At 43.5% G+C, this 13710-nt stretch overlaps 1 protein-coding gene across 4 annotated transcripts; it reads right to left on the bottom strand.

Moving 5' to 3' along the window:
- Positions 1-186: 186 nt before the first annotated feature.
- LOC118207332 (short transient receptor potential channel 4-associated protein-like) lies at positions 187-13478 on the bottom strand. 4 transcript variants are annotated; one of them, XR_004761358.1, is made up of 20 exons: positions 13316-13478; positions 10820-10948; positions 10483-10599; positions 10290-10347; positions 10023-10078; positions 9619-9747; positions 9210-9411; positions 8802-8990; positions 8166-8308; positions 7445-7573; positions 7288-7346; positions 7099-7200; positions 6895-6978; positions 6701-6791; positions 6463-6603; positions 6223-6334; positions 5954-6066; positions 5486-5692; positions 3337-4935; positions 187-1862 (listed from the first exon to the last, which is right to left on the bottom strand). XR_004761358.1 is itself a non-coding variant. In XM_035380804.1 (20 exons), exons 1-19 carry the CDS (start codon positions 13439-13441, stop codon positions 4798-4800), a joined length of 2325 nt encoding a protein of 774 aa, XP_035236695.1. In that variant the 5' UTR covers positions 13442-13478; the 3' UTR covers positions 187-3569; positions 4768-4797. The 4 variants fall into 4 exon arrangements, 3 of the variants coding, with proteins under 3 accessions (XP_035236695.1, XP_035236696.1, XP_035236693.1); XM_035380804.1 differs by having other exon boundaries at positions 187-3569; positions 4768-4935; XM_035380805.1 differs by having other exon boundaries at positions 187-3566; positions 4768-4935.
- Positions 13479-13710: the final 232 nt, after the last annotated feature.

The raw sequence follows: 13710 nt of genomic DNA, 5'->3' as shown, positions 1-13710 counted from the left end.
ACTGGAAAGACAATTTTACAACAAAATTACTGAATAATAATTTTAAAAAACTTTACTGCCACTGGTTGATATTGTTTTAACTAAAGTCCCAAAGGTTCCTCTTTGATCTTACTTCAGGGTAGGGTCCAGAAACAAAGAAAAGTGGTGGCAGATGTCCAGGTTCACACAGAGGAACACAAGTCTGGATTAAAGTTGTGACCATTTATTTTTTCAATTTACAAACAATAACAGTTAAATAGTAAATTAAATCCAAACCCAAATACAGAGGGGGAAAATAACAACAAAAATTGTGGATGTGCATTAAAACAGTTCACTAGCAGGGCGTGGGTGATTAAGAGTGGTATTCTGAGTTTGGTATACACAGACGAGTGTGTGCTGCTCACCAGAAACACACTGGTGCTTGGGAAAACTACTGGCTGGTGATTACTGCATATATAAGACACTTTTCAGGTGCAGTAGCTATATTCTAGTTTGTGCCATATTCACAAACTCAATTAAAATCACTAAATCATAATCAATGCACAATCGGACATAGCTGTACAAAGGAAATTGAAAAAAAACCACCCAATGTGGCATTTTTTTTTCTGCCATAATTATCTGCTAATTATAACCCACAAAAGAGATACCGAATCTCCATCCATCTATTGTCAAGTACCTATTGAGAGGGAAAAGTCAGTTACAATCAAATGCAAAGCGTTTAGCACCAGCATTGCCCGGGTTTCAGGGTGATTGCTAATAATAGCTATGTTCAGATATAAGATTTAAAATGGGTACAAGGATAGAGACTCATCTGATTCAATATTTAGATCATTGCCAATGTACAATATGAACAATATGATTTGAGCATAAACAACTGCATTGACAATTCACTGTTGAACTATCTGGACTAAAATATACCATTCGATAGGTATACTACAAATGACAGTGTGGGTCAATATAGTACAATTTGTAGCAATGGTTAAAAGCTTGCTAGTTTGAAGCTGAATATATTAAAAATTTGTTAACTTTTAAGCCTAGACAAGACAGATGCAAAAATAACATCCAAATTGATACTTTTGTTGTCAGGTGATCACTGCATAATACAACTCAAAATGTTTCCAAATCCAAGGAATAAAATCATTAAAATATTTTTGAATAGTCTGGTAAGACTTTGGGTGATGGCTATAGGAACATGTTATTCTGCATACCTAAATAAGACTCACTAAGCAAGTCTGAAAGTTAGCCTAGTACCACATATTTTAAAATATGTAGTGTATAAACTGACTAAGCATTCAAACAACAAGGAGAAAGAAAAAAAAATTAATTTAAAAGTTAATTCCCAAATCAGGAGATCTGTTTAAAAGCAGAACGCACCTTAGGCATTTATCTTCATTGTAATGAGTGCATCCTATTATTATTTTACATATATAGATTGCTAAGAATTGTTTTTTTGAAAGCTGACCAGAACAATAATTGATTTCTAGAAGAGAAATCCAAGGAAAGTGTACCGTGCTTCCACCAAATAAATGGCCTTTACAACAATGAATAATAAAGGCTTGGTACACTTCAACCAAACAGGCTCTGGGTCAGATTGCCCCTCCCAGAGAATAATCATAGATGCCCTTTTAAACCACCTTTGTCACAAAATAGTCTTTAAACAGATCGCGCTTGGAGCCCAAGGGAAACAGAATGCAACATTCATGGTGATGTTTGGTGCTCGTTGTGACGAAGATACTGCTGGCCTGGTTTGCAGAGATCACTTGGACACACAGACTCCTGTGTGGCCAAACAAGCCCAGCTTCCCCAACTGTAAACTCCAACAAACTCCGCAAAGAAGTCACATCACCTTCACAAACCAGACTGTTGCATGCATAGTGAAAAGACTGGGAAAAAAGAAAACAAGCAGCAGCAATAAGACAACATTTCAGTTCACTTAAGACCCCTTGAGGTCTGGGAAATATTAATAGACTTGAGAGAAAATACATTTCCACTTTTCAATGTGCAGGGTGATTTTTATGGATTTGAAACATACGTTTGGGGCTCCTAGGGCTGGTTGCACTAACTGGGCATTGAATAAAAATAAAAAATTAAAATAAAAAAGGTTGGTCTTAAGTGCCAAGTTAAGAAATGGTATGTCCGACTGATCTCATTTTAAAACCTGTTGCTAACAGTATGTTGAGACACTAAAGTCCAGCGTAAACATTGTATATCTAGCATAAGTAATACATATTCATGTGCATAAACACACAACGAAACTGACACAAACCAAGTAACCCTAGAATGTCTAAGTGAACTACGTAAACTGTGCCCTGTGCCTTAACCAGCTACATAGCAAATTAACATTTCATAAATGAGCAAAAACAGAACATATAGCAACAGTGGATTTACTGAAAACATATTTGGCAAAAAGTCATCCAACAGGCGCTGGCATTGTTCTTTCAGGATATTTTTCAAATGAGAAGTTTTTAAAAGAGCATATACAGTACAATATTGTATCAGAATTATGGCTAACCAGAACAAAATAGTTACTGAAGTAAATGTTTGTCGGTTTCATTAGAAATTTTGCCCCACAGGTAATTCATGATGATAAATCTGCCACTGGTCACACGAAAAAGTTGATGTGAAAGCTGCTCGGCAGAGAAAGGCCAGAAGTTTTGATGCCAGAAAGCTTATGCTGTCATCAAGCCAATACTTTTCATAAGCCAAGACATAGTAAATACCACTTGACTGGCATTTACCTCTTCAAAAGGAAAATAACGTGCCTGTTTGCATTTATCCACCCCTCTTACTATCAAGAAGGCAACTGCATACAGCATGTCACGGACAATCCTGCCTGGAAGCTTGGACATTTTAGAAATCACTTACAGATGATGTAGGCTGTGGACAGATACATGCACATGATCCAATAGTGTTAATAGTTTACACACCTCAGTCAAAAAAAAAAAAGACAAAAAAAAAAAGACAAAAAAAAAAAAAAACCCTGCCGATTTTTACTAATGCACCAAGACCTGCAATTTGGTGATTTTCTATTTCACCTACCCTGGCCACTAATATTGCCACATGGCATTGGGCTTCTATTGATGAATATTAAGTTTGTGTCCAGGTGTAACAAAAAGCATGTCCAACTGGTCTAACTGATGTATAAATTAAGCCAGAACTGTGACTCTGTTCCAGGTCAGATGCAACTTTCAGCCACATGTGCACGTCCAGTTGGTACAACCAGCCCCAGGTGTGTAAAAAGGGATTTGACAACATTATTTGATCATGGTTGAAAAGCTTGATTTATTGCAACCCTATGTATGAGAATGGCAGTACAAGGTGGATGGTGCTGGGTTGAAAAAATGAGGTAGCTCAAACCATAGTTTTTGTCGTTGAATCTCTCCAAAGGATTACTCAGGCCATCTAGGGAACTCCAGCACAACTGAGTGATATAGATCAAAGACGTGCTTCGGGAGCAGACTGCTCAATTGGACATCCGTTTCCCTGGCAACGTCTACACATTCTGGCAAAAGCAGGCAAAGCAACAGGCCCTGCAGTGAGACTCCTCCTCCCTGCTCCATCCAATCAGATAGAAGAGGTATGAGGTACTGCTGTGAGGAGGGGAAAGATCATGGTAGAAGGGAGATAAGTGGACAGCTGGAAAACAGTCACAACTGACAAATCACTCCCAGTTGCAGAGCACTGGAAAGGTTAGGAGTACAAATACAAATGAGATAAATGCCACGACCTGCATAGTTTATTTTCTACTTTCTCACACTGCCTTGGACTTTACAGAGGCCTCTTTTCTCAGCATTAAAAACAGTGATCATTAACAATAATGTAAGACCTATATTTGCAAATGCCATGCTGTGTATTTTTAAAATAATTAAGAACTGAGAGCCAACATACAGTATCACAGAACAAAAAAATAAAAATGTGAGAAGAAAAGTGTCTCCCCCCGATGTCCTAGCAGATTCAGGGTGTAGGTCTCCTAGTACTGAGGAAGGATGAAGGGCTGGATGTGGGGAGGAATGCCAGTGGAAACCAGCATCCCCATCAACACTGTTCATGTGATCAGACATGTCTAAATGCTCCTTAAAAGGGACAGCTCAGCAGATGGTGACCTTTTCGCCAAGCAAACAGAGCTCTTCCTTAGACCAGCACACCCCCAAAACCCCACCCCCTACTCTGTCTGTATATAATGGACACTAATGCTAACAGTAAAGGCTGCAAGATGTGTAACAGCATTCAGATCAAGCATGAGCAGGATGCATGTGATCTAGGTAATGGCAAACTTGAGTGATTTCAGGTTTGATAGCAACCCACACCTTTAAAAACTGCAGTCATATCCCATCTTAACTGATGTCTCCATTTAAAGTGTGTATCAAAGCAAAATATCTGGTTCTTAAAAGACTAAATGCAATGTCTCTCAAAAACATACAGGTTAGCTATATATATTTCATATATGTATTATTTGACTTAATCTCAAAAATATGTGGAACTATTGCTTATCCCTGAAAGATTTTGTCTTAAGGGAGGATGGGGGGTTTACACCAGGTTTTCTTTCCTGCACTTGTGTGGTGTCCCCCGCAGTCAGAGAGGGGGGAGGGGGAGAAATAAAATAAAATAAACAGACCCTTCAGTTAATGACTGCTGGAGTTTCCCCGCACACCCGCAATGATCTGACAACATTCGGCTGGTCCAGAGTCACACACACACACAGCACTGTACAGTACGGATCCCTGAACGAGCGTCCCTTAGGACACGCCCTCTGCGGTGTAGACTGTCGGTGTCGGCACCCCTCCTCACCCCTCGCCTCCCTCCGTCCGAGTGCCGCGGTTAAACCTCCAGCGCGTCTCTGTCCAGGTCCATGTACGCCTCGTCGATGTAGCTTGCTATGGCACACAGCGAAGTCCGGTCCGGGCTCAGCAGGACGGACACTGTCTCCTTCCAGTAGCTGAAGGGGATGCAGGAGCTCTGCGAGGAGGCACACGGGGGGGCGGGTGAAACACTAAAGTCATGTTTCTGAGGCCTGGACTCGATGACACGGCATGTGCGCACTGGCAGTGTGCTTTCCTAATGGGCTTTTGTGCTACGAAGGCAGGCAGGTCACATTTGCATGGTTAGACTGCTAAACATATGTGCTGCTGGGGGAGGTTTGTACCAACTGAAGCTAGAAAACTTGAATTAATAGCATGAATGTTTCTTCTACACGTTTAAAACACAATGCCTTAAAAATGAAATTAGTAGCACAAACTAGTTTTCAAAATCAGGAAATGCTGTTCCTTTGACACATCTGAACATCATCAGCGCACAAACGACTTAGTGGACACTGCTTCAACCATGCATCCTGGTGCACTACGTGAAATATTACTATGGCTGCTCGGAAGGAACAATATTTATTTTTGAAAAAAGAAAAGAAAAAGACACAAAAGGGACTCTCATTCATGAAAACTGAGAAGGCCGCAGGCAGAGCACACAGTTGGAGCCCAGCATGTCCCTGAGCCGCGAGCAGCGCCGCACTCACGTTCTCCAGACAGGTGCTGTCCTTGTCCTTGTTGAGGTAATGGCGCTGCCAGAAGCGCAGCAGGTTGTGGAAGTTGTTGAGCAGGCAGCCCGGGTACTTCTCCGAGTACTCCTTCTCCCTCAGGGCTTTCAGGTAGAATGGCAGCTTGTCTTTCCTTCGCGCCAGCATCAGAACCACCAGGCTGGTGTTCAGGCAGCTCACGTTCTCCTGTGTCCGCAGAGAGAGGCGTCAGGCAAAGCCCTGGTCTAATGTGAGGCTGACTGCAGTGGGCCAGATCACCACACTGTGACCGCTACAGGTTTCATTTAATTTCTGTGCCACTGACCTTCAGAGTTTCCAGAGGTTCATCAATGTTTCAGCTTATGAGAAATACTTTCAGGTGACTTTGAGGTATAATCTAGATAAGAGATTCCTGTCTGCCCATTAAAGTGACAAAGAATAACTGAATAATGGAGAATGAGAGCTTACCTGTGTGAGCGTTTGCACATTAATGATGTTGACAAGCCGGAAGAGGAAGGAGAGCCTGTTCTCCACACGCGACATGTACGACAGCAGACAGCACTCCGACAGCACTTCCACCACTGTGGAGAACAGACAGCAGCAGCAGGTTTCAGTCCCACCCACCTGTTCCTCTTACCATTCCAGCAGAGCACACAGTACACTGCTTCTCTAGGACACCTTTAGCTTTTACTTTCAGTTGCACTGAGCACAGTCTGACACAGGTTGGCTCACATCACCTTTCACATCTTCCGTTTGGTTCTCGAATCGGTCCAGGGACAAGACGATGCATCGCACCAGCATGTTGGAGTCCACCAAGGAGCTGTTGATCTGATTCAAGAAGATCTGAAACTGGAAGAGAAAAATGAAGACGTGGTGACATTACCAAAGGTGAACCACATACACAGAACAGATAAACCTATGCAAGGTCATGCAGCACAGTCACACGGTGGGGCCCCAGGACCCTGCACACTATCCACCTTTTCGTCTGTGTTGACGTATTTGTTGAACCTGCGGAAGGCATCACTGTTGAACTTCATGAGCTCCCCCAGGAGGTCGAAGTAGCTCTGGAGCACGTCCCTGGACTTGCAGCCGCTGTCAATGATGCAGAACAGGATATGCTGGAGGGAGGAAAAGAGCGAGAGGGGGAAAAAATGACGCAAGTGCGAGAGGTTGCCATAGCGACCGGGTCCGCGCTCAGCTCTGCGGCACGCTCACCTCCAGCAGGCCCCTCTTCAGGAGGAACATCTGGTCGGCGTAGGAGGTGGCCCCTCTGAGGAAGCTCTCCACTGCCCTGGCCTGCCAGAACCTGGAGTGGGGGGTAAGCATGGGGGAGGACAGGTGAGCACCAGCACAGCACATGCCTCACACGGGCCCTGACAGGGCCAAACAGCCAGGACAGGCCCGTTTACCTGAAGGAGGAGTCCGCTGGTTCCCGCTTCATCACCGCGAGCAACCGAGTCAGGAGACCCTTCTTACCGTCACAAACCAGACTCCTACAGAGAGGAGGAGAGAGAAAGTCATGAAATAGAAAGAGGGGGAGAGTGAGAGCCAATGAGAAAGCCAGCTTCTGTCTGTGTGCTGGAGAAGGAATACCTGTGAGCTGTGCTCCCTACCTGTCAGTATTGACCAGAGCTTCCACCTCCGGGATGTTGGCTTTCAGAGAGATGCCGCTCAGCTCATTCAGCTCCTGGCTGTTCAGAAGCAGGTATTTGTTCCTGAAAGGAGGAAAGATTCAGATTTGCACCGGTGAGACCAACGGGCCACTGTACCAAGCAGCCTCCCGCCATCTGGTAAATACTCACTCGTGGTGGTCACTGAAGCTCTGAAGCAGCCTCAAGAACTGGATTTTGAAGGAAATTTCCTGTCAAAGTGACCGAAACAAAGGAAAATGACCAACCGTGCAAAGAGCACATGCGATGGCATGACACACAGAGCTGCAGGCTGTGCCCACATGCTTACCGGGCTGCAGTCGCAGTTCTGGTTCTGCCCGTGCAGCACATGGTTGGACGTCTGCTTCCTCCAGATGAGCTTGTCGAAGAGGTTGTTGAGTCCTGGGATCAGCCGGAACTCGGCCAACATTTTGTGCACCTGCGGGGGTGTACACACAGAAGGGTTTATTCTCTATAGCAGTGGTAATCAACCCTGCTCTTGGAGATCTATCGTCCTGTAGGCTTTCACTCCAACCCTAACAAAGCACACCTCATTCAACAGCTAGGGTTGAAATGAAAACCTGCAGGATAGATTTCCAGGAACAGGGTTGGTGACCACTGCGCTACAGGCTCAGGTCACATGTCCTTTACCACTGCGCGTATAATGCAGGGCTGACTAATGCAAAAATGTAGACCAATGTCACAAGCAGCGGTGGATAAGAAAGACTAAACGCTGTGACTTCAAGCACTAAGTCTACTTCCAATCTGTGTTGGGTCATGGCTTAAATAATGGCTGTAGACTGCGTGCACATGCTGGGTCTGACTGGGCATGATCAATCCATTTATCCGGGGGTTCCAGGGAAAATGAAGGCACATGCATAGATTCCAGTAATGCCACTAAACCCGTTTTAACTCACACGTTTGTCAGCGATTTGCCATTTAACCACCTCTACAGCCAGGGAACAGCTGCCAGATCAATTACGTTGAACTGCACCAGTGGTTCCGGAACATTAAAGGCCCCGGCTCCTCACCTGGTTTCTTTGGCGACCCATGAGCAGCACGCAGAGGACGTACAGCACCTCCACCTTGTACATGATCTCGTGCACAATCTTCATGGACTGCGGGAGCCGGTGTCTCAGTGGGCTCGTGGCCAGGCTGCTCTCGTCAGAGGATTCTGAAAGCATTGTGAAAAGCACGCTCCTCTGTCAAACAGGCTGCAACAGATCCTGCTTCCATTTCTCAAATAAAACCAAGGGTGTCTGAGGTTGTTCAAGGACAAAACCGCAGTAGCAAATGGAAACTCAAGCTTGGGGTTTAAGTATAGCTCCATATTCATGCTTAATCACGCATCGCTAACCCTACCAGGCCACGTCAACAGTCCACCACAAAATGAATCACAATTTAGCACAGTCAGAATAAATGCTCCATATTCCAATTCTGGAATGGGCTGGCAATCAGTCAGTGGTCCTGCAAACAAGTTTTCACTTGTAGTTAATCTGAGAAATATCTGGTAAAAAAACACAGCTGAACATTAGAACTGCTGAAGGTTTCAACAGCCATCTAATACTGATCAAAACAGTTAAATATCTCTGGAAAGACTATGCTTTTACTATGCAAATGCACAGGCAGTGGGCTGTAGGGAGGTAGCAGCAGAAGGTACGACTCACCTGTGCTGCTGTGCTCCGCCTCCTCCGTGGCCATCTGCATGAGCGCGTCCAGCACCAGAGCATTGTCCAGCCAGGTGTACCAGTCCTCCAGCTCCTGCAGGAAGTTGGAGGTGCCCGTGGCTTCAGACACCTTCCGAGTGGCCAGCTTGCACAGTCTCTCAATAAACCCGGGTATGTTGAGGAGAGTCACTGAGACACGAGAGGAGATGTCAAAGTTCAAAACATATCTTTCACTGGAATAAAGATTCAATCGTCCAACTCTTTCTCCCGTGGAGTTCATATAAAATTGAGTTCGCTATAATGTGGAGTTCATATACTATTATTTACAGTCTATATACCTAATATGAGCTGGCACTCTGGCTGGTATGAAGGTCATATTTCCAGCTTTGCTTATAGTTGTTGCCGTACCTTGGTTGACTTCCGCGCGGGAGGGGCTGGCGTTCTTCTTCTGCTGGGCGTTCTTTGCCAGGAGGGTGTGCTTGTCGTCGTTGCCCACATCGGGCTCGGAGATGGTGACGGACAGGATGCGGCAGAAGTTGGCGAGCTGCTGCTGGTCGAAGCTCTGGACCAGAGTGGGCAGGTTGGGGATGTCCTCCAGCTGAATCATCTCCTGTGATGTGGAGAGGAAGCAGGCGCACCATGGTCAACGCAGCAGACACCACAGTGAGCGCATAAATATTCCCACTGGTCACATTCAAACCAATCTTGAAAGTTATCCCAGAGGTCCATGTCAATAATTACAACAAGAATCCCATTATGGTGGTTCACTAAAAGTATAAAGCAGCTTTTTCAGATTTTAAGAACCAGCACTGGTCACCTTTTTGACCCCTAGGATGTCTTCGATTAGCGTGGCCGTCTGCAGAAAGGTCTTCTTATTTGTCATTAGGGTGAACAGAAACAAAACGAAGTCGTTCCTAGATGCAAGGCTTTTCGTGACCCCTTCCGTCTGAAAGAGACACGAGGAAGTCAATTCCCAGCCAGCATCAGCATGCAGTAGTCTGGTCATGGGTGAATAAGATCAGAGTACTGCAGCTATGTTACATTCAACAACGTACACATAATGATGGAAAACAACTGAGAAAAGAGCAGCAGCAATGGCTTTTCAGCTGAATTCATCAATAACATCATCTTTGCGTGCTTAACTGCAAAAGAGTCCATAATATCCATCCTTTCTATAGTTATAAATCTGTAACAATTTGCATAATCAATGCAAGTACTTACACATATACAGCAGTTGTACAGAACACTCAAACAGTCTTTGACCAGATCGTCACTCACTGTAGAGAGAACAAAGCGTTCATAATGCAGTTGGTAAAGAGAAAGTTTACAAAGCACATTATTACAGTTAAAATAAATGCTAAATTTCAAACTATGCTCAAATATAGTCAATTCTCCCATTAAGTAACGGAAGACAAGGAGGCTAATCTAGAGGAAATTAACAGCTGGAGTTTAAATGTCTATTATTAAACATTTTTTCCAATAGCTTACTTTTGGAGCTGTTCTTCTGCGTTGTGAGCGTGGGTCTCATTAAGATTTCCACCAGTAACTGCAAGAAGTTATAATGAGTGAACATCCAGCAAGTGAACAACCAAAACTGCTCAGGTCACATCATGCCTTCTGAAATGTTTGAAAGTAAATGGGCATGGCCCTGAAAAGGAAAGGAAAACCTGCGGGAACTCACATCGACACCTCCAAAGAGATCAAACGTGTACGTGTTGGGAAAGGTCGACTCCTGAGCCGTCTTCCTGTCCTCTGTCACAAACGACATGGCTTCCATGGAAAGCAAGGATGACATTTCCTAAAATGTGGACAAAATGCCATGCACAAATGACCCTGCTGATAGCTCACCAAACACATTCAACTGTCAATATAGTGCACACATCCAAAAGAATTCACAAGCACAAACACCATGAATGTGCACACAATAAACTACTGGATGCAAATACACATTTCATAATCTCTGAAGCCACAGCTGAGAGAAGAAAGACCAGTAGTATATGAATGAATGCCAGCAGTACCTTCACCACTCCATGGGTCTGAGAGAGATCGCTATTGGGGTGGCTGCTTTCATACAGCCTCTGCAGCAGTATGGGGATCCCTTGCCATCTGGCGCGCTTGTCCCTCTCTTTGAGCAGAGCCTCGGGTAACTGGAAAAGCAGCACAGACGCAATGGCAGTCGCCAACGTAGGAAAGGAAAGAGCCCACAAAGAAACGAACGCCACATTCTCACTGTGTTTTCAGAAGACAGAAAATCCTTCTCTGGACTCGCACCCAGGGTACATGCACTTCTGTTCCAACTGGGAGACTAATGTTATGCTTCATTTCAGAGTCAGACACATCAAAGCCTATTCTGACGGTAGCCAACACATGCAATTCATATTATGAATCCCAGAAATCCCCCCCCCCCCCCCAAGACATCTAAAACACCACAAGACTAACCAAGCAACTAGTATGAACTTCAAAGAGCTAGGGCATTACTTAACCAACACGAATGGAAGGCTTGACAAGGACAGAGCACCCTCACCAATTAAAAACCTTGTGTAAATCTTACATTTCAAATGATCTTCAAATCATAAAATGTATACATTAATACTTCATTTTTAAGAAGTTTTGGGGTGTGTAAATTCTAGAAGGGATATGCACTTCCATTTCTAATAGGCAGCCAATTAAAATGACTCACCACTCACTGGTTAAAATGCTAATTGTCACTGCGCCTAAAAAGACTCTCTTGAATTGACAGGATTTTGCAGTGATGAGAAGGACCTCAAAATGAGGCAGCCAAATTGGGATTATAAAAAATAATTTGCGCAAAAATGTATACAATGCGAAACATCTACAGGTTTGCATGATGAGTGTTATCACGCCAAGTAACACAACATGAATGTTTTTTTTTTCCCCCAGCTTGACGGTATCATTTTCACCATGAATTGTCACGTGGACAACACATACTTTATTTTACATATTACTTTTGCATAAGAGTTATTTTCCAATTGACTTGCATTTCAACAGCTCATTAGGAAAGAATTATAAGTCTTCATGTACACATTATACAGTTTTATGCGTGTCTAGCAATGTTGTACATCTAATCGTATATGGGTGTTGATATCGGTAAGCTCGTTAACACACAAATGTTAACCAAGTACAGTAAATTTGTGTACAGTCTCGGACAATTAGGTTAACAGCCATCACGTTGCGTCGGTTTTAAGGCGAATACTTCCACACGAGCAGTAAATCAAAATGGTATTCATAGACAGCATTTCTGAAAAACAGATTGAGTATCCACTGAAAACGTTAAAGCAGCACCCAGTTACAGCCTGGCTAATAACCACATAACAAAGGCACATATAAACCTTAAATTACCCTACGATTGCCCATCTAAAATTCTCAATAGGTGTAATGTGGCCTCAAACATCAGCTACGGATAAATTTGCGCACTTGTCGAGAAACGTGGCATAACAATTAGGTAGCAAACTTAGCCAGTCGACATAACAGCGAAGATAGTCAAGTTAGAGCACGGAGTATAAACACAGGCTGAGGCCGAGTGCCTAGCTGGACAGCTACGAAACATTATCCAACTACAATTAATGTGATGACATAATGAAGATGGGTAGCAATTAGGCAGCAATCTGGAAGTCCGCCACATTCCACTTTTCCCAGCTGATTAGCTAACGCTAGCTCAGTTACAACGTAACGTCTATTCATTTTAATCGTTTACTCTCATTTAGCATGGTAGCTATGTAGTTTGATGGACGACTGTTAACTGACAAGTACTAACTAGTTAAGATAAAATAAATACATATAAACGTCGTTGCTGTCGATGGATAATCGGAAATAAAGAACTGAAGCTAACGTAGTTTGATGCCAATTTTTCTCTCTGTTATGTTACGAATGACGATTAGTTGCAGTAGACTAGCTAACGTCAGATACACTAATCTAGATAGATAACATTAGGTAATGATAGCTAGCTAGTTCGTCAACTAAAACGAACAACATCGTTCCTGGACTGCGAGCAAAGAAGGTAGACCTAGTTATCTAGTTAAATAACTGGCTGTCGTATCTGTAATTAAAATATAGTAGTTTGTTAAATATGTACCTCAAGCTTTAAATAATCGCGTATGACTATGTGATATGCTAATTTGGTAGCTAGCTATCGGTAGTTTGCCCCATCGCATGCTAAATTCGCTATGTAGCTAGGTCACTTCAACAAAAGACCATAAAATTGCAATTCACGTCATCATCTTGGAAAGCTGGTTAGATGGCTTACTAAAACCAAATAACGTAAGTTGAATTTCTAAGAGGTCACTTTATGTCAGTAAATTGTTCAGTAAGCTTACATAACCGGAAACTCATGTTTGGGGTAACTCGATTCCAGGCGTTCACTGAATACCCCCTCAGCGGCCATAGCGAACATTTTAATCTGGGCAGAGACGAACTCTAGTTCCCGGACAGCGACGGCCTTCGCTTCTATTCTCCATTTTACAGGTAACATAGCGACAATTCACTGTCTGTATTACCTGTGTGCCCCGGCTCAGTCCACAACCAGTAATTTGACCATGTCTAATCCTGGACAGGATATTCCTACTTCGGCTTTTTCGGGATAACCCAGTCCGAGAGGACTCGGCACCCACCGACGTCGCCATTACTTCTTCTTCCTGAACTGTTCTAAACAGGAAGCTCTTCTTCGTTTTCTTTGGGGTTTATTGGTGGTTGGTAAACAACGAATTGGTGCATTACCGCCACCATCTGGTATGGAGTGTGGATCAGAATGTCAACTCATATCCTCTCAATCAAATTAGTAACTCTAAGATACTGTAATAGGATTCGATAACACTCACTTCCTGAGCTCTTTTGTAGAATATCTATTATATCGAATTGTACTTTTATCTTTTCTTTTCAAGGTTTTGAATCA

This window comes from Anguilla anguilla, chromosome 11 (assembly GCF_013347855.1).
Source record: "Anguilla anguilla isolate fAngAng1 chromosome 11, fAngAng1.pri, whole genome shotgun sequence".
Taxonomy (NCBI): Eukaryota; Metazoa; Chordata; class Actinopteri; order Anguilliformes; family Anguillidae; genus Anguilla; species Anguilla anguilla.
Note: the sequence above shows the minus strand (reverse complement) of the source record. Positions and strands in the feature narration are given on the sequence as shown.